Source organism: Pinus tabuliformis, chromosome 2_1 (genome assembly GCF_031772625.1).
Source record: "Pinus tabuliformis cultivar Carrire ecotype Pingquan chromosome 2_1, CPIR1, whole genome shotgun sequence".
NCBI lineage: Eukaryota > Viridiplantae > Streptophyta > Pinopsida > Pinales > Pinaceae > Pinus > Pinus tabuliformis.
Window position 1 is genome coordinate 977678683 of NC_142299.1, and position 27294 is coordinate 977705976.

General features: G+C 38.6%; 1 protein-coding gene across 1 annotated transcript in view; it reads left to right on the top strand.

Moving 5' to 3' along the window:
• LOC149203909 (uncharacterized) overlaps nucleotides 1–17620 on the top strand; it is a 230576-nt gene extending 212956 nt beyond the window's left edge. Inside the window, exons 11-13 of the mRNA XM_089403604.1 lie at nucleotides 16736–16830; nucleotides 16946–17096; nucleotides 17203–17620. Coding sequence (XP_089259730.1) covers nucleotides 16736–16830; nucleotides 16946–17096; nucleotides 17203–17272 — 316 coding nt within the window. The 3' untranslated portion in view covers nucleotides 17273–17620. The remainder of the gene's footprint in view (nucleotides 1–16735; nucleotides 16831–16945; nucleotides 17097–17202) is intronic.
• Nucleotides 17621–27294: the final 9674 nt, after the last annotated feature.

Sequence of the window (27294 nt, forward strand, 5' to 3'; positions counted from 1 at the left end):
ATATATATAGACGAACCTAATAGCGAACCTCATCAAAAAATTCGAACTCAAACCGAACCCAATCATTGTCGAACTCGAACTCGAACCCGAACCATGTGACATTGGCTGTGGGGTGAATTTAATATGAAGAAATGCAATTATCTAAAGCAAAGACAATATAGCCCTAAGAAAAATTAACAGGACTTGCCCAAGTTTCTATGGGTAGACGCATGTAGCACAACGGTGTACATCTAGAACAGGGTTCTTCACAAGGCATTGGGGAAGACAACACCAGATGAGGTTTTCTCAGGGATGAAGCCAAAGGTCACCAACTTCAAAATCTTTGGTAGTACAACATACTAACATGTACCAGATGAAAAACGTACTAAATTGGATCAAATTACAGAGAAGGGTTACTTCGTTGGGTATAGTGATATCTCAAAGGCATACATGATGTACAATCATAGTAGTAGGAGGATTATCGTGAGACGGGATGTGAAGTTCATGGAGGAGAGAGCCTTTAGAAGGTCTCACGAGATGCCGGCAGATGATCAGAGTGAGCCAACAAAAGCTCCATTAGTCCAACAACAGGGAGCGCTACAAGGAAAGTCGCAAGGTTCTAGTACAATTACCAGGACAAGCACTAGTTCAGATGTAGAGGATCCAATGAGTTCGTATCCGAGATTGGATGAGGAGCTAGTCAAATCACCCAACACTAGTGGTCACAACAACAGAGAAGTTTGTCAGATGCTGAAGGATGGAAATGAGTTTATGTTTGCTCCTAGGATGGGCAAGAGAGAACACAAACAACTAGATAGGTACCAAGCATTGGTGGCATAGGTTGTATAACCTTCTAGTTATCAGGAAGTTGCGCAGCATCAGGTGTGGCAGGATGCCGATAAGGAGTATCGCTCCATCATGACAAACGATGTATGGGAGGTAGCGTTAGGCCTGTGGATAGGTCAATTGTGGGCTCTCAATGGATCTATAAGATTAAGTATGTTGTAGATGGCAACGTTAAGAAGTGCAATGCTAGGTTCGTGGCAAAGGGGTATGTGCAGAAGGAAGGCATAAACTATGAGGAGACCTTCGCTCCAGTTGCCAAATATACTTCCATATGGTCAATGATATATCTAGCAATACAAATGGGATGGCAGATTCACTAGATGGGGTAGCATCGGATGTGCTCTAGACACGAAAATTGGTGGAGAGGCTAAAGCACATGAGATCTCCAATACCCAGAAATGGTTTGGGCAGATTCTAAACAGTTTGGGAGATATTAAAATAATTAATATTTTTCATGGAGTCCCTAAGTCTAAACTTAGGGATAATAAAATATTAATGTGAATTAATATAAAACTGTGTTAAAAGGGTCCAAAAGTTATGGATCAAGCCAGAGTTAATCTTAGCCATTGATTAGGGACTTAATCTCAGCCGTTGAATTGTCAACGAGAAAAGTGTAAGAGGAGACTTGAGGGTCACTTGGAGAATACACCAAATTGATCAAGATTTCGATTTTCTGGGGCAGGGTTTGTTGAGGAAGTCGAAAGAGTGATCAAAGTTGCAACTAAGGGGCAGTGAATACAGAAGCAGAGAGGCAAAGATAGTACGAGGAGGATCAACGCAGAAGCCGAGAGAGAGGGACACAGAGCCAGCCAGAGGTTCACGCAAAGCCAGCCAGAGGTTCACGCAGAGCCAGCCAGGGCTCACGTGGAGGCAGCTAGGAGCTAAGCAGTGCCTCAAAGAGCTAGCGTGGGTGACGCAGATGCTCTAAGGGCTGACGCAGGGCAAGCTAGGGTGACGCTGGGCCAGAAAGGGCTGACGCAGTCCCTAGAGGCTGACGCTGGGGTTTTCGTGGGGCAAATTGGAGCTGGGAGCTGTCGGAGTGTTTATCCGGGGTTTCAGCTAGAACATCTGTCTCTGACTGAGAGGTACTACTGCCGAGATTATTTTCTGCTGGGTGAGCCGATTTTAGCACCTAGATTGTATTCTGAAATTGCTTAATAATTAAAACCCTCAGATAGCTGCACCAGTTTTCCCGCATTGGGTTTTTCCGGGGACATTGGTCCAAAAACAACGGTGTCACTTGTGTGCTTGTTTTGTTTCCTTTAGTTGATGATTTGTAATGTTTTGAGCATGCACTTGTATTTATTTTCAGTATTTACATGGTAAATAACTTGTTAATTAATCAGAACAAGTAGGCAGAAATAAATAAGAAAAGTACATGAAGGGTTTCTAACAGATAGACTTAGAAATTCCAACATGAAATAAGAATGATACAATGAGAATGAGGGTCTTGTATAGATAGCCAAGTAAGTACCATTTCACAAACAATTATGTCCTTTAGGGACATATCTTTTCATTAATTGCTTACTAATTAATCATTTAATCTTATTTGTTGTTTTTAGATTATTTGTGTTTATTTTTAGATAAATTTAGTTTGTTACATTGCCTTCCCCTTCAAAAAGGTTTGTCCTCAAAGCTTACTGATGAAGGATCAATTCTCTTTTGTTCATCGGCATATCTTTTTATTTTTGAGCTTTCATCTTTGTTGATACAAGACGATATGATGTTTTGAGCAATAGACAGAATTGTCGTACTGAAAACGGATCAGACCATCCTATATTAATCTTCTGGGAAATCTTTTGACCCTTGGAGATGTGCGGTGAATAGTTATCGTATCACTGGATTGAGCTTATTCCAGTATTCTTCGAAACATAAGTTTGTTTATGTTCTGCGTGATATAGATTTGTAGATTTATTAAGGTGTCTACTCTTGTGATTTGGATGTAGATAAGGAATTTTTCTTGTTTGAACTTCCTTAACATTTTTATGCCAGTTTCGTGATTTCCATCAGGCATTGTTGTTGTTGACTTAACTACTGAATCTTTATTTCGAGTGTCCTTTGTTTGAACGACAACCTTTGAGTACATTTTTACTTCAATAGGGTTTGGATTTGCCTGAACTGCGAGATTGGTGGTCTTGATGTTTGCTTCTTCAATTTGGATTGCTACATCTGGAGATTTTGATGCTTCCTTTGCGACAAGTTCTTTGAACCATAGTTTTAAAACTCCGACTCCGACTCTGACTCGGTCGAGGATCGATTCCGACTCCGACTCCGAAACGGTAATGACTCGGCCGACTCGATTTCAATGACTCGGTCGTTGTAAAAAATACATTAAATATTTATTTTTTTTTATAAAAAAACATAATTTTAAAGATTTTAAACATAATTTTAGAGATTTTCATTCATGTTTCCAAACACAGCATTATAATATAGATGGAAGACAACATATGATCAAAGTAGGCTCATGAACCAATCCATTATATCAAAATGTTACCCAATGACAATACATAGTCAACTGTCATACATGATCAAAAACTCAAAACAAAAAACACATAACCAAGGAGGCTAGAAATGGCCTCTACAACAAAAGTAAACTGTGACCAGACTCCAGTACTAGTACTACAGCTACTGGCTAGTAGCTACTGCCAGAGGAGCCAAGATCATGTCGATCAATCTCTGGATCATCATCAGAGTCAGACAGGGGGTCCATGGCTCCTCCTCATCATCATCATCTCCAACTGCAGCTGTAGAAGTGGTACCACTAGCAGGCTGTGCAACTGCAGCAGATGCAAGCTAAGATAGAGTAGATATGCGGCTGCGCTTCTGTCGTGGCTGAGCAGAGGAAGCACCTACAACTGGAGTCCTTGCTGGTTGTGACACTGAGGCTAGTGGATTGGGATCTGCATTCAACTGAACAGCGTGTTCAAGTTCAATTGATGTCTCGATATCTAAATCTAAATCAAGATCCTCATCAAGATCAAACTCTGCTGGACAACTCTCCACTACCCAATCTGGTGTTGGATCAATGTCTTCCAACACAATGGAATCTGAATCAGGTCTTTTGTTCAGCAAATGGTTTCGTCTGAGCTGGAGGTTGTATTGGACATAAACTAGATCATTTAACCGTTTTTGATCCAAACTGTTTCTCTTCTTTGTGTTACTTGGGAGCAGGAGCGAAAATGGGAGCGGGAGCTACATTTTCAGAAGCTCTTGGTTTGGGAGCGAATCCCAGAGGAGTTCGACAACCAATGTCACTAACATCAAGGTACATAGAGGGATTGGTGCTCTTGATTAAATACGAGTTCCATACCCTAATAAATTCAATGGAAACATTGCAATCCTCCAATCCTGAAATCCTAAAAAACTGATAAGTCTGCTGAATTTTGAATGAAATCTAAAATTCTACTTTCTCCATATGAAATCCAATGAGGCCAAAACCACTCTCAAACATCCTGAGTCATTTCATGGTAATGTTAAAAATTTAAGTAAAAGGATGAAAATGAATATTAAGGAGAATGTCACTTTTACTTTAAGAATTTAACATTACCATGAAATTTGAATAGCATATCAATAGTAGAGAGCATTTGAGTGTGTTAAATAGGGTTTGGGAGGGGGAAATGGACCCCAAATGACATTTAGCAAATTCATATAACACCTTGGAGTCCAAACCAATCAGAAATCACCTTAAAAATCCATTAAAAGAATATTAAATCGTTGTTTAACGTGTTCTGGGCTGGCTTTTTGTGACTCGGCCGAGTCATAACAGAAACGGCCGAGTTGGCCGAGTCAGCCATGACTCGGCCGAGTCATTGAATGACTCGGCCGAGTCATGGCTGACTCGGCCAAACGTACCGTTTCAAAGGCCGAGTCATGGCTGAGGGTATCGGCTCGGATCAACTCGGCTGTTTCGGTATCGAAACGTCCGTTTTTTAAAACAATGCTTTGAACGTATTCGTCATTGATTTCTTTTCGTCCTCAAGTTTTTTAATATGTTTGAGCAGATTTTGATTTATGATTTTTGAGACGTAAGCATTCCTCATTTTCCGAGTCAACTTTATTTTGGCCCTCACACTTCTCGTCTTTTAAACACTTGATTTGTTCTACTTATGTTTGGTTAAGGCTCTTTAAAAGTAAATTTTCTTCTTCTTGTTTTAATAAATGCTCGAGTTCCTTCTTTGATACTTTAGCTTTTTTGACTTGTTCGAGTAGTTTTTCTTAGTGATCTTTGAGACGCGAAATTTCTGTCTTTGCTGCAAATGACTTCTTCAAACTCTTTTTGCTTCTTTGATATTGTTTTTTCGTTATCTTGAAACATTAAGTCTGAGATATCCTTAACGTCTTCTAATGAAGACTTTATTGATTTTGATTTACTTGTTATGTCTCAAAACGTGACCATCTTCCCTTTATAAGGAAACGCCAAAACTTGTTTCTCTATGTTTAACATGAATATACCTAAATCCTTAAACCAAGGTTGACCGAGTATGATGTCAGTGTTTTTATTTGTCCTTATAACATGAAATTGAGATATGTACTCATAATGACCTATTCTCACTTGTAGATCACTAATTTTATACTCTTTTTGGTCAAAAATATTTTTCTTTACACCAATGGTTAGCTCTGGAATTAATCGTTGATTTGCCAAGTTGATGTCGATATAATTTCTATCATTGCTTGTGCTGATGGCGACATTAACTTCTCTTCCTTGGATGCTTCCTTTTAATGTAATTACTCCGTGATCTGTAACTGAAAGACCATTATAGGAAAACCTTTCTTCCTTCTTCATTTTAGAATTGAGCTCCATCTTTTTTTTTTCAATGATTGATCCCATTTGTTTTGTCGAAATGACTTAAAGTATTATGTAATCGCCTTTTTTTGTTTTATATATATATATTTTAAAATACCCCTCTTTCTCTCTCTCTTTTTTAAACTTCAAACCACCTTTTATAATATATCACCTTACCACTAAAAGGGTTGATTGAATAATCACCTGGATAATTACTTAGACTTAATGCTCCTCCCCTTGGTGGTCTAGTATATTTCTCCTTTTAGCTTTTATAATTTTTTTTTAATAATATTTTCTTAAATTAAGGTAATCACTTTTTATATGTGGTAGCTTTAACATTAATTAGAATATCCCAATCACTCTTTTTTGATAAGAGTATTTTTTTAAATAATATTGTAATAATTTTTTTTTAACCCATTTTAATACATTGAATAACCCTTCTGTAATTCGATGAACTTTGAAACTTGAACTTTTATACTTTTTTGTTTTGTTTTGTTTTTGTTGGTTAAATAATATTTTAATGCCCTTCCCTATATGTTATTTCTGTATAGTTTAGAGACTAAAAGATTTGGCTATAATGTATCTCTGAAGAGACGTGACTGTTTAGTATGACCGTGCCCACACAGTCTTGAAAATGATTGATTTATCAAAGATTAATTTCCAGCCAATGCCAAAAATTCGAAGTCAGGGAATCGATATGAATTTGCTCCAAAAGTGTGAATTTGGCCCAATGGTTGAAGGCAAAGATGCTAGCCAATAGGCAGCCCAAATAGAGGTGAATCCTTTAAGGAACTCGGCCTCTTGTTTGATTAAATTTGGTCTTTTGATTCCAAAGGTAAAACTCGGCCTGTGGAATGCCAAACCACTGAACACTACCAAGTGTGTGCCCTCCTGGAGTGCTGATGCAAACTTCAGGTATATCTGATGATTGATATCAAACAAAAAGGGGTCTTATTGCTGAAGTATCTCTGAAAGCAAGGTACTGATAACCCACAGACTTGACCCTTTAATTATCTGTGATTTCAGCTCCAAATAATAGCACACTTCCGAAGAGCTTAACTCTATCTTTGGTGAATATGCTATCTGGTATAACTCTGTGCGTGTGGCTGGGCAGATACTGTGCGGCTGCAGTCCAAGTAGTTTTTTTTTTGTGTTTTTAAATTGACACTAAATGGAACGCTGTTGACACCAGATGGAACAAAGGGTCGAGCGGAGCGGTTTTGGGGCAAAGGTTCTGTCGAGCGGTAGCTGCAAAGGGTTGTCCGTTGGTTTTAGCGAGGAACAATGTAGCGGATTGACAGTGGTTTGATGTTGTAACGAGCAGGACAAATGAAAAGGATAAGTTGATGGGTGGTTGTGCGATCTTATGTGGTCGTAAGAGGTTGGAAGGGCCGCAGGTTAAAATTTTCCTTTCTCAATTTTTTTTTAATTGTGTTATATATATATATATATATATATATATATTTTTTTTTTTTCTTATATAATTGTTTTATATATATATATATTTTATATATGAGTATTTTTTCTAATCTTTCCTTGTATATGCCCTTTTTTATTTTTATTTTCTATAATTTTTTGTAGTAATATATATATATATATATATATTTTTTTTAAAATTTTATTTTTAATAATAATTTGTTTTTTTACGAATTCAATATTTGTTTTTTTTTCTTTAATGGCCAAGGGCCTAGTAGCGAAACTGGCTGAATGGAGAACCTCTGAGTTGTAGTGAAATGCTCGAATTTTGATGACAACGAATTGATGGCCAAAGCCCTAGTAGCGAGCGTGGCTTTGATACCAAATGAAGCAAACAAAGTTCGTACTTTTCCTTAAATACTTCAGAAGACTTGGAATACAAAGATATTCATTGAGGATATAAGAATATATATTAAATGTATGAAATAAGAATGATACAATGAGAATGAGGGTCTTGTATATATAGCCAGGTAAGTACCCTTTCACGAACAATTATGTCATTTAAGGACATACCTTTTCATTAATTGCTAACTAATTAATCATTTAATCTTATTTGTTGTTTTTACATTATTTGTGTTTATTTTTATATAAATTTAGTTTGTTACACAAACCCTATGCTTTGTCCTATTTTAGGATGGCATTTTTTTGGTAATCCTATGCTCTTTGAAGTAATTTTCAATTCTATAATTTACTTATTTGTTCTATAAAGTAATATATACAGGATTCTGTAATGTCCCTTCCTAAATTATTTTGGAACAAGATTAATTTCTACATTTCGGGGCCAATTTTGGAGGTGATAGGGCCCATTCGATTTTATTAGGAGGCTAGACTTAGTAGAAGTTATTTTGATGTAGTTAAGTTATACGTGGGGGCCACCCACGCTAGGAGAATACACATTCCCTAGTTCGATTTGCATGGAGGGGAAATCGATGGTTAAGTGAGGGAGCCATGATGGAGGGAGAATGAAGGGAAAAGTACTCCACGAAATCTATATAAGGAAGGCAACTCTCCTTATTTCATCATCTTATCTTTTGACATATTGAACTCAATCTTAGTTGCTAGAGCTGCTTAGCCGGGTTAATGTGTTGTTTAGCACACGAGTGTCTTTGAGCAGAGATCTCAACCTTTACTTTGGTGGACTTCGAGTGGCAGCCCTAGAAGGGAGTTCTTTTTCATCTTAGTTCGTAGCAACAACAGGGAGACGAGTTACAACAGTTGTAAGTCGAGTGCCAACAACAGGGGGAGTAACAACAGTGCAGGGATTGCGCAGTCACAGCGTGAAGCACTCTAGGAAGTTGGGGAGATAGGAGCATCCTTTCATCATTTTCAGGAGTATAGAGGGAGCTACAGACAAGAGGGCCATCTTACATGCAACTCTCATTTCATCACACGCAGGACTGTGTCATCTCCTCCATGACTACGCAGTGATTGGAGTGAGACTCTTTGGGGCAGCACCATCCAGGGGAGTTTGGAGCTGGGGTGCTGGGAGATCATTTGGAGGGCCATTTGAGGAGGATTATTGGAGTTGGGAGAGCAGAGATTGACAGGATCAGTCACAGCAACAAAATTCGAATTTGAGGAAGGCCAAGTTGTGAAGGGTCAATTTTTGAAGGTTGGGACCAAGGGAAACGCTTTCTGGGTTTTAGGCAGGGATCACACTCCTAATTTTATAGAATTTTCTGGGCAGATCTAAGGGGTCGAACAGGGGTCCCAAATCAATCATCAACTAGAGGAGCTAAGGGGAATTTGGGCCAAAATTTCGAGGTCAACATTTGGTCAATTCTATCATGGGTTAGTCTGGGTTTCTTGCGTAGAGGTTGGGATTAATTTCCTAGAAATTTTTGAGCAACAGGGAAGGCTCTAACAGTGGATCATTTCAGGTAGCAGAACCTTTTTAGGCAGTAACAACACAGCTCTTGGGCCGGATTACCAACAGATTTGAGGAGGGTATTCCATTGTTCATTTTGGACTTTTGCTAGCTTGCCTAGAGCAAGCCCAGGTGCACACATTCCATCACCTTGTTGTACACCTGTTCCCATTTAATAAAATGAGTAGACGACATAGTTTGGTTGCCAATTTTGTGGTTTGATGGTTTGATTTAATTTTATGGTGTTGTTTTTATTGTTCACTTTGCATAGCACTATTTTTCTTAGTTTGGAACATTACAGTGGTATCAAAGCATGATCCTAACCTTGTGGGAAACTAGCTAGAAGATCATGGGAGCTTTGGGTACGAGTGCACAGTGACAGGGAAACCAGAGACAAACCCATGGCTCAAGGGAAAACCAGTATGCATAAATTTTGGGGTACAATCCATTGGGACGGTGAGAGGTTGGCCTAGTTGTGGAGGGTGACAGACCAAACCCATCCTCATCCTCACAACAGAGACATTAGAGGTGAGAAGTTCGTGGGAGTGCAACCACCTACATCATGTGGGGGAAGTCTATTAGATGAGGGCACCAAATTCCCTGAGAAGGAGCAGGCAGAACATAGACGGTTAGTGGGTGAGACCAGGGGGCGCTTTTGCTGGTGGAAACTGGCTTTAGATATAAGGAGCATGAGGAGGAGGTCGAGCATGATGTTGAGAGCCCACAGGATGGTGAGGAGCACATCGATATACCTCGTGTGGTGCAGGAGTCACCTTTATTAGAGATCTCTTTGATAGCCCCAATTGACACCTTGGTTGAAAGGATAGAGCCTACACACATAGAGCTGTTTGTTGAGGAGGTGCCACCCATGGATGAGATGCTGATAGTTGTTGAGGTATCTGTAGCTGTGACCGAGTTTACAGGTTGTAGATGCCCACGACAATTCCATCAGTTTCAGGTCGACCTCCTAGCATTAAAATGGAAGGCCGTGTCAGTACGAGAGGCTATTCTGCAATAGAACGAGGAGCTGGAAGGCATGAGAGCGGTGTGTGCTGGGTCCATGGCCAAATTGACTCACGTTGGGGAGCGGTTGGATTCCCTAATGGTGCAGCTAGCGTGCACGTTGGGGCGTGAGAGCAGCCCTCTTCGAGCACACATAGATGGGGCTGGCAACACTATGAGGTTACCTTTCCCCATTGGACAGAGAGAGATAGAGCGAACTAGTCAGATTTCATATGTTGACTGGGGTAGCGAGATGAGAAGACCTGAGTTGCACAGGGTGTAGCACCTGCATGATGGGGTTGTTCTATGTGCAGGAGTTCATGCATTTGATCCCTCTCCTAGGGTTGGATGGTGAGAGATTCTGAGTTGGTATCCCGTGGAGTGGGCTATGGAGATGGTGGTGTAGCTCAGCAAGAGCTTCCAGGCACTGGGGATACTAGCAGCACAGACTGGCATTGGGTTCCAGGTGGGACTACCTATCATTTCCAAAGTATGCCAGTTGACTACAATCGGGATGGTGCAGTTGACCTAGCAGTTGAGCATGCACATTCGCTAGGGGAGTCTCGGTCAGCACCAGTGGCCGACCTGTTTATAGACAAACTCTTTTGGGTTTTTGGGTATGACATTTGTACACAGGATAACTGGGTGATCAGCATACTCTGGCAGGAGTTTGTCGAAGAAGGTGGCATTGGCAGGGCACCAGACGGTGCCTTGTATGGAGTTGGGGATTCTTAACTTTTGTGTGGGGCACAAGGGATGCAGAGAAGCAGCGCGAGGGTAGCATCACTGTTGACACATAGGGAGACTCACTTCTCGGATCCCTTAGGGAGGATGTGGAGCGAAGATCCATTCACCAGAGGGTATGATGATTCGACGATGGAGGTGATGATACTGATCAGGTGTGGCCTTACACGTAGAGACATAGCTCTAGGCCATCACATTCAAGGATGTGTGGGAGCATCTAGCGTTGAGTAGTGGTCTACAAGTGGGCATGGAAATGCATGGTGGTGTGTTGTAGTGTGTTGGACTTTGTTGTGGAGTGGAAGTACCTCACATTGCATTGATACACGCGGGGATTGACATGTGTAGTGACATAGGCGGGGAGCAGGACAGTATAGGACGACATAACAGTAGCTGAGGGTATCCAACAGTGTACAGGGTAGACCGCGGTGGTATGCAGGGGCGTATTGTGCTGCACAACGAGGTCTTGGAGTGTTGCCTTCAGGGACACCCATGGACTGAGACACCGGGCAAACCTCTAGGTGTAGTTCACCCAGGATCGACGGGGACACACATGAGCGATACTTGATGGTATCTGCGGGGACTCACACGCTTGACCCTCTTCTACATCACTTACAGGAATGGGCGATTTGGTTGTTGTCCTTTGACACTCTAGGCATGAGCAGTGGGGGATGGGGAGCTCACACGAGATATTTGGATGACACTTGGTGCGATAGAGGAGAGGCTTCTTAGTAAGGGCATCGGGCTGATGCGCGAGTTGACAGCCACAGGTAAAGGGATGAGGTGATCACCAACATGGATGGCATATCATCCATCACTGATCCTATGCCTGGGGAGCTGGTCACATGGGAGACATGTATCACTCTTTCAACAAGGCATGTCTGGACCATGCATGAGCAGAGTATACCTTGTACGGCTAAGACCCTTATGTATCCGGATACCCGACATTGTATCAACACATTCTCCAGAGGGCGGGTAGCCAAGTCGGTGGCGATGGTTGGCAGGAGTAGGATGGATCTGCATACACTGAGTCGATTGCACGTATTAGATACCCATCTACTGGTTGCATTCAGGGCTAGCTATTTGGCACATGCAGTTTCCAGTGGTTATCAGTACTACACAGTGGTGGGCACAAGACAATTTAGCATGCCTCAACTTAGTTCATGATGTATGGAGGCTATATATGGGTGGCATGCAGGGACTGGAGATGAGGGCCAGAGGGATTCCATCAGTTGTCAAGGATATGCTGCAGCAGGTTTGGCTATGGGATGCAGGGATTTAGTTGATCAATAGATCGCTCGTGTTGAGCGAAGTCGTGGCAGAGAGTGATATAGTTTGCTCTTGGGATGACATATGGGAGTTCACAGAGGGTTTCGTCATATGGGGAGGCAGACGTTCTCTGTTGCTGCATAGGTTCATAGTTAGATTTGGATGGGTAGGCCTTGGCGCCATGGAGATGCCTAGGCAGGATTTGTGTCGCCTCTTTCAGTATTCCACCATTGAGTTCCAGGAGAGGAGGATATTGTCTACGCACGATGGGGAGTATGACATAGTTAGAGTAGTGCAGCGTCAGCATGGTGGCACCACTCTGGGACTAGCAGGGAACTCGGGCATCATGGCTCTTCACAAGTCAATAACCTTTAGGGATGCACTGAATGCTACAGGGGGAGATCATACAGATCTTCCATTGGGCTTTAGCGAGTCACTGATGGAGCAGGGGACTTCTAGTACTTGCACCGGGCAAGATAGTGAGTGGAGCGAGGGGAGCTTCATGTTGGACATGATGGCCTGGGATCCTGGTATTGAAGGATTCTTTCATATCGAGACAATGCAGAGGTCAAGGATGATTTAGTGGCACATCTGGGACCCTGGCACATTTTGTAGTGACAGTGGGGAGCAACAAATAGAGAGGATGATTGTTCAGACACTACTTGAGGACAAGAAATTTTTGGTGCATTGGAGGAGCTTGCCGAATGAGGATGCTACTTGGGAGGGCGAGCACATACTTGAGCATCTAGCACTGAAGTTGCTTGGGGACAAGCAACATTTGGGAGGGGAGGACTGTAATGTCCCTTCCTAAATTATTTTGGAACAAGATTAATTTCTACATTTTGGGGCCAATTTTGGAGGTGATGGGGCCCATTCGATTTTATTAGGAGGCTAGACTTAGTAGAAGTTATTTTGATGTAGTTAAGTTATACGTGGGGGCCACCCACACTAGGAGAATACACATTCCCTAGTTCGATTTGCATGGAGGGGAAATCGATGGTTAAGTGAGGGACCCATGATGGAGGGAAAATGGATGGAAAAATCCTCCACGAAATCTATATAAGGAAGGTAGCTCTCCTCATTTCATCATCTTATCTTTTGACATATTGAACTCAATCTTAGTTGCTCGAGCTGCTTAGCCGGGTTACTGTGTTTTTTAGCACACGAGTATTTCGAGCAGAGATCTCAACCCTTGCTTCGGTGGACTTCGAGTGCCAGCCCTAGAAGGGAGTTCTTCTTCATCTCAGTTCATAGCAGTAGTAGGGAGACGAGTTACAACAACTGTAATTCGAGTACCAACAACAGGGGGAGTAACAACAACGCAGGGATTGTGCAGTCACAGTGTGAGGCACTCTAGGAAGTTGGGGAGACAGGAGCATCCTTTCATCATTTTCAGGAGTATAAAGGGCAGTTTAGACAAGAGGGCCATCCTACACGCGACTCTCATCTCATCACATGCAGGACTGCGTCATCTCCTCCATGACTGCGCATTCATTGGAGTGAGACTCTTTGGGGCAGCACCATCTGGGGGTGTTTGGAACTAGGGTGATGGGAGATCATTTGGAGGGCCATTTGAGGAGGATTGTTGGAGTTGGGAGAGCAGAGATTGACAGGATCAGTCACAACAACAAAATTCGAAATTGGAGGAGGGCCAAGTTGTGAAGGGTGAATTTTTGAAGTTGGAAGCAAGGGAAATGCTTTCTGGGTTTTTTCTGGGTTTTTGGCAAGGATCACACTCCTGATTTTATAGAATTTTCTGGGCAGATCTAAGGGGTCAAACAGGGGTCCTAACTTAGCTCGCAATTAGAGGAGCCAAGGGGAATTTGGACCAAAATTCCGAGGTCAACATTTGGTCAATTCCTTCATGGGTTATTCTAGGTTTCTTGCGTAGAGGTTGGGATTAATTTCCTAGAATTTTCTGAGCAACAGGGAAGGCTCTAACAGTAGATCATTTCAGGCAGCAACACCTTTCTGGGCAGTGACATCGCTGCTCTTAGGCCGGATTACCCACAAACTTGAGAAGGGTGTTCCATTGTTCATATTGGGCTTTTGCTAGCTTGCCTAGAGCAAGCCAACGTGCACACTTTCCAACACCTTTTTGTACACCTCTTCCCATTTAATAAAATGAGTAGACAACGCAGTTTGGTTGCCAATTTTGTGGTTTGATGGTCTGATTTAATTTTATGGTGTTGTTTTTATTGTTTCCTTTGCATAACACTATTTTTCCTAGTTTGGAACATTACATATTCAAAAAATGTGGTTGAATCTGAAAATGTGAACAGAGGTGCAACATATAGCTGCTAAAATGGATTGTGGCTCCCTCTAGACTCAAGAACACTTTGACAACTTAGAGGACTAAACAACCAGAGAGAAGTAAGAGGATCATTATTGGGGCATTATCAATTAACTGTTCACTTGCTGCATGAACTGCAGGTTGTTTCCCATAATCGCGCAGATTGAAGTAGTTCAACAATGAATATAAGACATGTTAGGAGCACCAGATGACTCGCCAAGGAGAGTTATGTCCCAAATTCATATATGTATATATATGTGTGTGTGTGTGTGTGTGTGTGTATATATATATATATATATATATATGTTAGATAGGTACCGCTCTCAGCCATCGGAGAGCACATACCCTGAGCTCCTGGGAACTTGGGAGCGGGTACGAAATGCTCCAAAACCGCTAGGAGCTTCAACGTCTTCTTTGGAGCTTTTTGGGAACGTCATTGCAAATTTTTTTGACATTTTGGGTACCTATTTTGAGCGGGGAATGTACCATTTGTTTATTTGCTAAGTGATACATGCTAGGCCAGGAGGTTGGACTGCATGAGCTCTATAAAGCGACAAAGATGTGGAGATGTAGCAAAGGTTTCAACAAAATATAGACAGTTGCTCGTCATTCTTTGGCAGCTTCTGTTGCAAATCTTGAAGTTCAACAATTGCAAACAAGTCCGCTCTCTTGAAGCCTATCTTGAAGCTTTAATGATAAGATTCAATGAATTACAATGATGGTCAGAAAGAGAAAGAGTAGCGTGTTGTTCAGTTTCATTTTATGAATTTCCAAACTTGAATTTCGAAGTTGAATATAATATAGCATTGCATGAAATCACATAATAATCGTGTAAGAATGGCCTTTTTTCGAGTTTGGGAGCTCTGCATGTTTCTTTGATTTTTTTGGCAGTGTTTCAAAGTTCAATCTTTTACATATTTCTTTGCAAGATGGAATTTGATTGGCAAGTTTTGAACATGTTTCAAAATTCCACATATTTCTTTGTAGGATGGAATTTGGTAGGCAAGTTGTCCATTACAGAGATGTAATTTATTTTCTTCATTGTCAACATTTTTGGTTAAAACAATCTAAACAAACATTAAAATTGCTGAATTTGTTGAAAGTAGACAAGTATTAGGTTTAAAATTCCTATCTTGAATTTGTTAAATTCCACAAGTTTTAGGTTTAAAATTCTTATCTTGTTTTGTTTGACATTGGTTGTTATTTTTCATAATTTTCACTATATTATTTTTATATTTAACATTGGTTATTTTTTATTCTTAATGTTCATTAAGTGGTAAAGGTGTTTCATATGTTAATTGTTGGGTAAGTGGTAAAGTTGTTTTATATGTTAATTGTTTGTTTTAATTTGGTATGTACATTTAATTTTTACACTTCAATTTTTTTTTTAAATAATTATTTTAATTTTATTTTTAATATATATTAAATTTTAATATATTATATTATTTCCGTTCCCAACTTGACGTTTCCTGTAAAATTGGGCAAAGCTTCTAGCTGTACCGGATACTTTTGCCCCCGTACCTGAAGTACCTGTGTACTGGAAACTCGTGCAACATAGATATTTACATTTCCTTCTTTTCCTCTGCCATTTATAACACGTGTTGATTGATGATCACCAAGGAGACCAAGTTGCTCCAGAGGAAATCAACTTGCTTTCTTGAGCAGTTTCTCTTTGCATTTTGTATTGAGAGGCCTCTACACCACATTTTCAGGTTAATTTCTTGTTCCAAAGGATATTAGTCCTATCTAGGGACTTGAAAGTTTGTTTTATTGCTGATTTGAAGGCTTAGTTTATTATGAGTTCATATTTGTATGTCGAAGGCTCCAGAATACGCAGGAACTTTTATGTCAGCTAGTTACTGGATTCTGCCAGGCATCTTTAGACCTGTGATTCCTTTGGTAGAAGTTATGCATCTCCACATAATAACAGAAAATATTCAAAACTTGACCTACAGACATATCAAATCAGGATCTTTTTGATGAAGTGTCATTTGCCTTGAACTTTGTATTTATTGAGTGAGATGCTACGCTTTGTATTGGGTTTCTAATGGGGTCTGTTTACCTACTAGATTCATTATGATGTCATTTTCCAAATAAGGCTGATTAAAGGAGTGATTTGTATGCCAAGACATTTTCTGTTTATTTTAAAGCAATTAATCTTGTTTCTATATGCCAGAAGCTAGAGAAATTTAAATTCCATTGTTTCTTCAAAACATAGTTGCCCATGGTAATTTCACTGAAAGGTTTGTTCATTCAATGCTCTATATTTTTTTTCCCTCTTGGTTAGACTTGTAATTGAGTTCCTCAGTTATTTTTGCAAGTATTCTGTGCTTGGTGCCTTGAGAAGAAGTTGGGAGAATTCAGTTCAAAACATTTTACTTTTCATTTACTCAAACTGCAATGTTATCTAACTTTGTTAAACATTTTACTTTTCTACTCAAACTGCAATGTTTCTAAATTTGTTTCCTTTTCCACACAGCTTGACTTGGGTTGCAACTGGTGGGATGGATAAAAAACTAATGATCTGGGAATTACAAAGCTCATCACTGCGATGCACTTGTCAGCATGAGGCATGTTTTCTTTCTTAGAGGAGATCTGTCAACTTGCTAGATAGTGGATACAAGTCCATGTGTTTACTTACATGAAAATAATGGAAACATTGTAAAATTGTTGGTATTTTTACAGGAAGGCGTGATGAGGTTATCATGGTCATTTTCATCCCAGCACATAATAACTGCTTCCCTTGATGGAATTGTCCGCCTTTGGGATAGTCGGTCAGGGGTTTGTGAAAGAGTTTTCGAGGGTCACAATGATTCAATTCAGGATATGGTGGTGACAGTGTATGTCTCTGAGGATACATGCTGCTTCTTGTTGGCTTTACTGTTTAGGTAAGCAATTATACTTTTAGGTTATTGTGGATTGAATATCTGCTAATTCTTCTTGCAGGGATCAACGGTTTATCCTTACAGGATCAGATGATACGACTGCGAAAGTTTTTGAAATTGGGGCATTTTGATTTTATATACTGTTTCATTCAAAATTATTGCCATGTTTGATTCCGAGTCACGGCAGAAGATTAGAGCAGCTGAGACTGAGGTAATAAATTGCTTTCCACAAGATAACATAGGTAACTATCGACTGAAGTGAACTGGGGGGCAGAAGCTAACTATGTTGGTTTCTTTTTCTGTAAGGTTCCTTTAACAATAATATTGTTGTATCTACAATATTTTTGTAATTATCTTTTAGCAGTTGACATTAGTATTTGAGTAAACTTTATAAGGTTCATGTTCTCATATCAAAATGATTATATTTTTTCATTATTTTTGATAAATGGATCTTCTAATTACAATTTCTGTTCTAATTTTCCTGTTTTTCAAGTATTCTTTATTTAAGAGGATATTACAGTTGAGGTTATCTTAAATACTTTTATTGAATAGAATTATATTTATATTTTCATTTAGAGGGTAGGGGCCTGTCATAACTGTAGTAGTAATGATAATATTAAAACAGTTTGCTTGTTATTTATTCACTTTAGTATTAGTTTACTGCCTTCGACAATATGTGATAAGGCCTCGATATGTATTCTTTAAGTGCTAATATTGCTAAGATTAACATGTTCCTGTTTGATGCCCATTTTATGTCCTAAATGTTGAAATGAGCAACTTTAATTCCAAAATACAATTATTATATACAACATTGGTTAGTCATTTATTTGTTCAAAGCGTGAGATTGTGTCTTTTCTCTTCTGCACGTTTTATGTCATCAAGTTTCAGCAAATTTTTGGCCTTCTTACTGTTGGAGCGCTGGCTGGGGAGATCAAATGCTATATAGTGCTTGCATATGGGCTCGTAAGTTGAGGTAAAGTTGACCAATTTTGTGCACAAAAAATAACCCCATGTTATGGAAAATGCTATAATCTAACCATTAATAAATAATGAAAACTGCTTAAATCTCATGCCAAAGACACCATGGAAAAAAAGATATTTATCCAACAAGATGTTATTTCTTGGTTATCTTAGGACAGGCCTGGTTGAATTGTCCACGTTTATGCATTTTCAAGCTCTCAGCTGATGAATTGGATCATTTTGAGGCATTGAGGAACATAATTTTTCCTATTGTGTTGTTTTACACAAACAAACATTGATGGAATACACACAACAAGAAAGAGTGGATATGCTGTTCTCATTAAATGATGCAAGGTCTCATTACATCATTTTATCAATGATAGTTTTATTATACATGTAAGTCTTAAGTATGCCTAACTTCTAAATATGACTATTATTTTTCTAATATGACCATGATCTCTAACTTCCTCCCATAATGGTCATTTTACATGCTTGTTCAGAATATTAAAAAGCTAAAGTTATTTACAAGCAAGATGTTTGCAATCCATAGGATAAGATCTTCAAAATAGAGACTAAAAGTGAATTGTCTCCAACAAATTTGAAGTACAATTTATGTCACCATCCTTTTGTCTAATTGTTAACTCACCAATTGGATGAGATCCCAGGTTGATTGAATACCATTGACATAGATTTTGGCTTGTGCATTGAACTCACCTCCACCTCTTCACAATCTGAAATATCAAAAAAATTTGTTTGCTTCTGTAAGGGAACACCATCACATTTTTTTAGTACATCCTCGACATCCTTGAGGGTCATCTTCTTTACCACTTCATTTTCATCGTCCCCAACGGTCTTTCTTATGAAGTACAACAATGTATAATATACTCTTCATTTTCTTTATCGTCTTTGTTAATTTGGACTTGTTCTAATAACATCTTTTTTTTTAGTTTTATCTCACTTGATACCTCTTTGGCCTAGGCATTATGATTGAGTTTTATATAAAATTGCAATCATCTTTTTGTTGAACCAATTCCACATTCTCAACTTTTATCCATCAAAATAAACCATGTTCTTTCACATCCATAGAAAGCAATTTTTTGTTATTCTTAGTAACAATAAAACACCTAGTATCACTGAAATTTATATGCAAGTATGGGCTAAGCTTCAATATACTAATCAAAAGTAGACTTTTCTCTAATCAAAGGAAATAATAGACATCTTTAATCATTACCTTTCTACCTTTTCACTAAAGCTGAAGATTTTCCTTTATTTTTATCCTATATTTATTTCATCCACTCAATACAACAAAATCAAGTTGAGATTTTTTGTCAACAAAATCCTCATAAACTCCTTATTGTTAGTAAAATATCTAGATGCCCCTAAATCAACTTACCAATCATCAATACCACATTTTGAATCCTTATTTGTGGCCATAACCACGTGGAATTCTTCTTCGTGTGCATTAGCACAATTCCTTTCAGATCGAGTCATTGAAATCATGATCTTAGTTGTGTTGCATCATACAACCACTTTCGACAAACATTTTTTATATGCTCTAATTTGCAATAATAAAAACACTAAAGGGGTTTTCTATATTTACTTGATTGAGAGGATTTGTTTTGGTACCTTTTCTCTTGTGAGTATTGTTACCTGCTCAAATGTGCTTAGTGTCGAAATATGTAACTAGGTTTGGTCTTCAAAATGACACCTGTAATCATGATTTTTTACATTTAATGAAAAGAGAAAAGTAAATTTATTATTTTTATTCTTGAGGCATGGGTTTCATGCTCAAGGGAAATTTATTTTTAGGTCAAGCACCCGTTGTGTGCTTCTAGGGCTTGCCATTGAGTTTACAAGTCAATTGAGTCATTGTCATGTATGAAAGACCCTTTTGGGCATGTTACATATTGTAAAGAAAACTTATTTGAGTAAAAAAAAGTCAAAAGACCCTCCAAGACCTCGTCATGGTGCAAAGATCATGTCGGCCTACATGAAGGGACAAGTCAGCCTAAAGATAACAATTTATAACCCCACAAGCCTATAAATAAGAAGGAACTCGACTTCATTTGGACACACTCTCAAGCAAGTTTAATCTCCTCAATAAAGTAGAGCTGGAAAATGACAAAAAGGAAGAAGAAGAAGAAGGGCAAGATCAAAGTTTTGGGACTCTCTCTCTCTCTCTCTCTTCCTCGTGTTAGGGTTTCTACAGTTGTTGGGCAAATCGAAGTGTTGGAAAGTTGTTAGGAAAGTCGAAGCGCTGGAAAGTTGTTGGGAAAGTTCAAGTGCTACTGGGCAAGTCAGAGTGCTAGGAAGAAACAGCTAGGTCGAAGTTGCAGAAGAATTTGATGGGCAGGTCAAAGTTGTAGAAGATTTTTTTGGGTAGGTCGAAGTTGCATAAGAATTTGTTGGGCAAGTCGAAGCTGCAGAATAATCTACTCTGAGGTCGAAATTGCAAAAATTGCTAGAAGGAAAGCTCGTTAAAGAAGAAAGGTTTGACTTGGTCTTGGTCAAGGGTCATAGGTCTTGGAATTTGTCAATTGAAGATTCTATAAGAGAAGAATTCTTGCTGGTTTTCCTTTCAGTTGGAGAGGTTTTGGCCCTGGATGATTGCCTATATCTTGTGTCCTTTGCCTTATTGTTTTTATGGTTTGGAAGTTGTTTGATGAAAAAATACTAATAATAATAAAGTGAAAGAAGAAGTTAGTCAAGTTAAGAAAAAATACATCACAAGCAATTATCGAAGTAGGAGAAATCACCTAATCTAGTTGCCCCTAGATTTTTCAACATGGGATTATAGCTAAGGTGACAAGATAAGGAAAGGCAACTTAAAGGACACTCAAGGGCCGAAGCGCAAGAACATCATCAAGAGCATCATTCATCAAGAAGGACCATTCATCTCAAAGAAACTATACCTCAAAATCCTCGCTGATCCAAAGAAGGGTTATTCACTTGAAGCATTCCTAAGAAGCTCACATCATCATCACAAAGAAAAGATCTACAAGATCCTACCTTCACTAAAAAAGGACTACTCATTGAAGCATCTTGAAGTCTCTACATCCAAGGGAAGCAAGTAGAGGCGTTGTCATCATCATCAAGGAATCAAGATGATCTCCATCTCTTTGAAGGAAGACATCTTCATTAATAAGACATCTTCTATTATCAACATCATCATCAAAATCAAGAAGGCATCAAGTTGAAGATATTGTCATCAAGAAGCATCTTCACTTGAAAAGTAAGTACCTTTATATTTATTATTGAATTTGCTATCAAAATGACTTCATTTTGCAATGAAAGCAACAAATTGGTTGGGTCATCAAACTTTATTGCATGGAATACAAGGATAGATTTGATCCTCATAGAAAATGAAGTCATTGAACATGTTAAGGGATCAATCTCTAATCCTCCAAAGGAAAAAGCTCAAGCTATAACAAAGTATATGAAAGGGGAAATAAGGGCTCAAAGGATTCTCAAAGAATCCATCAAAAATCCCCTCATTTCGTATGTAGCAAAGTTAGAGACATCAAATCGAAATATATGAGGAGCTAGTAGAATTGTTCTCCATAAGTACTGTTGGAGAAGTGATATCTTTGAGAATCGAGCTATTCAAAATGAAGATTTCAAAGGAAGATGGAATAACCTCAAACTTTATGAGGGTATCAAAAATAAGAGACTAACTACAAGAGTTGGGAGAAATAATGTCCGATAAAGAAATGACCACCATAGTGCTCAATGCACTACCAGAGGAATGGAGCAACTTTACATCAAGCATCTATGGAAAGAAGGAAGTTACCCCATTCAGTGAACTTTGGTCATTGTGTAAGATTGAAGAAACTAGGTTGAAGGAAAAAAGCGATGTAGGATCAAATGAGCAAGTTTAAGCATTTGTTGCTATGACTAGGAAGAAAGGAAAGTTTGGAAGATTTGGTCTTCAGAAAAAGAACATGAAGGATATGGCAAAGATCCAATGTTATGGTTGTCATGAATATGGGCACTAGAAGAGAAATTGTTCTAAATTCAAGAAGGACAACAACCAAAGAGGAAGGGAAGACGCTCATATCATCAAAGAAGTGGAAGAACTTGAAAAGAAGAAATTAGAGGAGGAAGTAAGAGATCTCTACTATGACTGAGATAATCTCCTCCACGAAGCTCTTTTCAGCTTTTGTAAATAATAGTTATCATGGCAAGAAGCATTGTAGGTATGATAGGATGCATCATAGTAGAAGATGGAATCATATTAGAAGCATACCATGGAAGCAAGAGCCTGTGACATCATTAGAGAAGTTTGAAAGAATAGTTGGAGTAGAAGTCTACATGGATATAATAGTCATCATATAAACGAAGTAGATCTTGGTAACCTTGTTGAAAGCATATATAGTACATATGGTTGAAAGAAAGTAATATGGAATGAAGGAATTCATCATACATCATCATCATGAGAAAGGAGCTTCTGTCGGATGAGGATAATCTAGATCCTCTGTTGGAATCTTCATTAGAAGGTTCATCTCTACTTGGAAGAAGCAAGTATCTCGCTGATCATTCCACCTTGTGTGGGATCCATTGTTTAAAAGAATGATGGTATGGTGACAAGCAAGTGCAGCAGGTCAAGATGATTGAAGTACTCTCAATCAAGGAAAGGATGTTGTCGAAGGAAGTCTAGATGACCAAAAGGAGAAAAGAGGTATGTATATATTTGATAGATTAAGTCATGTCATCATATAGTTGTTGACAACATGGGTAAATGTTCCACCTTGTGAGCAAGATCAAGGATCTCTTCCTTTGAAAAATGCATGAAGGCATGGTTCACATATTGATAAGAAAAAATCAACATAATATATCCTTATATGGAATATGAGGTGGTTGACAAAGATAAATGGACTATGCATGAAAGTTCTTAAGGATCAATATGTGAAGAAATAAAAAAAAGATCGTGAAAGATGCAACTACGGTCATGTAAGAAAAGGGAAGTTAACATCCGATGACTAGAGGAATTGATCATGACATCTCCATAAAGGAGAAGACCATGATAAAGTCTGTAAAGAAAGGAGATCCTTGACATATGAAGTCTTGGAGATGTACTTATGCATGTCCAAGATGTTGATGTTGCAAGCAAGCAAGATGCCATGATGAAAATGCATCACAAAAGGTAATTTTGATTTGATGTTCATTTTTATTTTTATTTTTGAACAACATTTGAATGGGTTGATATAGGGCTACCGTAAAGAGGGTTGTAGATGTCACCTACAACTAGCACTCATGTGGTTGGATGGAAGATCCTAAAGTAAATATGACTTGGAGGAGGTAGATGTATAAAGAAAAACTAGGTCTGGAATAGAAGATCACTTTCCAATGAAGAGAAGGATGGCATGACTGATGTAGCCCATGAAGGAAAGTGATGGATATTCGATGCCCTACGACTAAAGAGGCTCCATTATGAAAATGATGAACTTCGTGACATCGAAAGAAGCCCCATAAGGAGCTGAGAGTCCCATGATCTCCACTTATAGTAGAAAGTTGTTGGAAGCAAGTCCTTGGTTAAGAGAGAGCTTGGACAAGTCCTTGGATAAGAGGGAGCTTGGACAAGTCCTTGGATAAGAGGGAGCTTGGGTACATTCCTTTTATAGGAATGGGTATATCCTCCCTAGTTGAAATGGAGAGATAGACACATCCTTCTTGTCTTCATATTATGAAGAAATAATGGAGGATTGGGTAAGCATCTAGCATCTAATACTCTTTGAGGATGTGGTGGGGCGTCTAAGATAAGAGTAGTCAAAGAGGACCAATATTCTTTGAGGATTGGGAATCCAAGATAAGAATAGTCTTGGAAGGACATACTCTGTGAACACCTGGGTGGGGTATGTGCCTTGAGAGACAATGATGATGGTGTCTGTTAGTCATTGGTCTCGCAAACATTGTGCTTTGATCTTGTGGAGAGATAGAGTTGTTAGTCAAGGCCTTGCTATGTGACAATGTTGGTTGGTATAATGCAAATAGATGGCTTACCAATCCGACTCTTCTTATGAGAATTCTTCATATTGAGAATGTCTAAGTACCTTGTATGGATTATGAATACCTCTCTAGTTAAGAGGGAGTGTTGAAATATGTAACTAGGTTTGCTCTTCATAATGACATATGTAATCATGATTTTATGTATTTAATGAAAAGAGAAAAATAAATTTATTATTTTTATTCGAGGCATGGGTTTCATGCTCAAGGAAAATTTATTTTTAGGTCAAGCACCCTTTGAATGCTTTTAGGGCTTGTCATTGAGTTTACAAGTCAATTGAGTCGTTGACATGTATGAAAGACCCTTTTGGGCATGTTACATATTGTAAAGAAAATTTATTTGAGTCAAAAGACCCTCCAAGACCTCGTTATGGTGCAAAGATCAAGTTGACCTACATGAAGGGACAAGTCAACTTAAAGATAGCAATTCGTAGCCCTTAAAAGCATATAAATAAGAAGGTACTCGACCTCATTTGGACACACTCTCAAGCAAGTTCAATTTCCTCAAGAAAGTAGCTGGAATAGGACAAAAAGAAGAAGAAGAGCAAGATCAAAGTTTTGGACCTCTCTCTCTCTCTCTTGTGCTAGGGTTTCTACAGTTGCTAGGCAAATCAAATCACTGAAAAGTTGTTGAGCAAGTCAAAGTGTTAGGAAGAAACTGTTGGGTTAAAGTTGCTGAAGAATTTACTGGGCAGGTCAAAGTTCTAGAAGAATTTGCTAGGCAGGTTGAAGTTGAAGAAGCATTTGCTGGGCAGGTCGAAGTTCGAGAAGAATTTGCTGGGTAGGATGAAGTTGCAAAAGAATCAACTTGGTCTTGGAGGGTCTTGTTCAAGGGTCATAGGTCTTGGAATTTGTCAACTGAAGATTCTATAAGAAGAGAATAATTCTTGCGGGTTTTCCTCTCAGTTGGAGAGGTTTTGGCCTTGGACTATTGCCTATACCTTGTGTCCTTTGTCCTATTGTTATTTATGGTTTGATAGTTGTTTGATGAAGAAAATACTAATAATAATCAAGTGAAAGAATACGCTAATCAAGTTAAGTAAAAATACATCACAAGTAGTGATCAAAATAAGAAAAATCACCTAATCTAGTTGCCCCTAGATTTCTCAACATCTAGCAGGGAGTGAAAACCCCATGGCCTAATGTACAAGGCACCTATAAAAAATTTGTTTTGCCTCTTTCTTTCTTTATCTCCTCTCTTCTCCTATATTCTTCTTTCGATGTAAATTTCGTACACCCATGGGGGAATTGTATAAAATGACACCAGCATGTTGGACTTATGTAACAGGCTTAGACCCTTGGGACATGGTTAGTAAGAACGTCACTCTATAGTTTTTTTTTTTACCTGGTTAATTATTTTATATTTTTAGCGAAAATAATTAATTGAGTTTTTTCACTCACATCCTCCAATGTTGGAATGTGATTATTAACTATACCTTAAGTGGTTTCTAATTCTAGGGTCAATATATATTACCATGTGAGGCATTATCCAGAGTCTCATGGAATTGCATTAGGTTTTTCTAGGAATTTTTAATAATTAATTTTTTTATGCAGGATGGAATTTTTAAAATTAAATTGTATGTAACAAATAAAAAAGTGGTATTAGGATGACTCATATGGCATGTGGGTACTTGATTTTCATGCTTAGAGCATCAACATTACCCTAGTACCCACTTTAGGGTGGAAAATATTATTTTTCCCCATGAAAATTCAATTTTACTCATAAAAGTGAAAAAATTAAAATTAAAAATAAAAATTAAATTAATTGGAAACACGTTGGGGACATGTTTTTAGTTAACTCACTTTCTCATTCACTTAGGTGAAGTGACTAGGCATCGATAGGAAGTTATGTATTGGATCAAAAGGCCACATATGCACCACCAGATGGTTGCCCATGAAATTCTAGTTAAGGAGTGTGTATTGGTTTCTAGTTAGGGGCCACATGGAGGGCCGAGTTCAACAATTAATGCGGGCCAAGTTCCACATGGAGTAGGGCCAAGTTGAGGTTCACTTGGAGGGTGAGTTGAGTGGGGCATGTGGCAGCCCACTCCCACTTCACCTCCCCAGTTGTTATATGCTACCTCAACTTGCAAACTACACTACCCACTTGGGGCCATATATAACACACTAAGAGGATCATACACAACCTTCTTTTATTGGAAATAATAAGGGGGTGAATCAATATTTCTCTTAATTTTAATTAATATTGCACTTTCAGGGCATTAAATATTGTTAGCACAAATTAGATAAGATAATCAAGAACATATCACATCAAATGAACAATACACGAGATTTTTTGGCGGAAGCCCTTTTGAGAGAAAATCCATCGAGCATTTTCTAATATAAAGATGAGTGCAACAATTTATCAGCTCCAACTAAAGGGGAGCTCCAACTTGATAGTACTGAATTAGAAAAACATTTAGCTTATCAAGAAGCCCCAACACTTTTAAAGGATGCTCCAACACCCTGCTAGCATTAATCTGTTACCCTAGCACCACCCTACCACCCTAAAGTGTTCTCAGGCTTGAACCTGAAGGAGACTTAAATCTCCAGCTTGTGCCACCCTACCACGCTTAAATAAAAGAATAGAGGAAATACATGTGGGCTCTCATACCAAGGACAATGATCCACTTACAATGATATACAAATAGAACTTCATTGTTGATTTTGATGATACATGTCAAGTTGTCACTATGTCACTGTCTAAACTTAAGAAAAACAATATTCATATCTATTCCTTAAAGATTTTGTAGATTAACCTTCATAATTCATTATCTTTTAGCCTAGATATCAACATTTAGAAGCACAAAGTTACAAACGTCATAACACAAATTATATCCACTTAAGGGAATCCTAGTCATCATTATCTGGCTGCCACTTTGCTTGCTACAAGTTTTCTTTTAGGTTTTGCCTCATATTTGTATCAATTTAATTCTTCAAACCCTTGAGATCACATATAAGCCTTCCTTTGAATTCTTCTTTGAAATTGATTCTTATTCTTCCCCTTTCCACAAAGGGTATTGTAGTCCAAAACTTCCTTTGATTAAAGATCAAAATTGGCCCTATCCTTGTGGTGTATTCAACCTTAAACTAACCCTTATGCTAGTGGCCCTAAGCAGAGCTAATGTATCCTTCTTCCAGTGACTTAAACAGATCATAAACAACCCTTATGCCTGCGATTAGACGAACT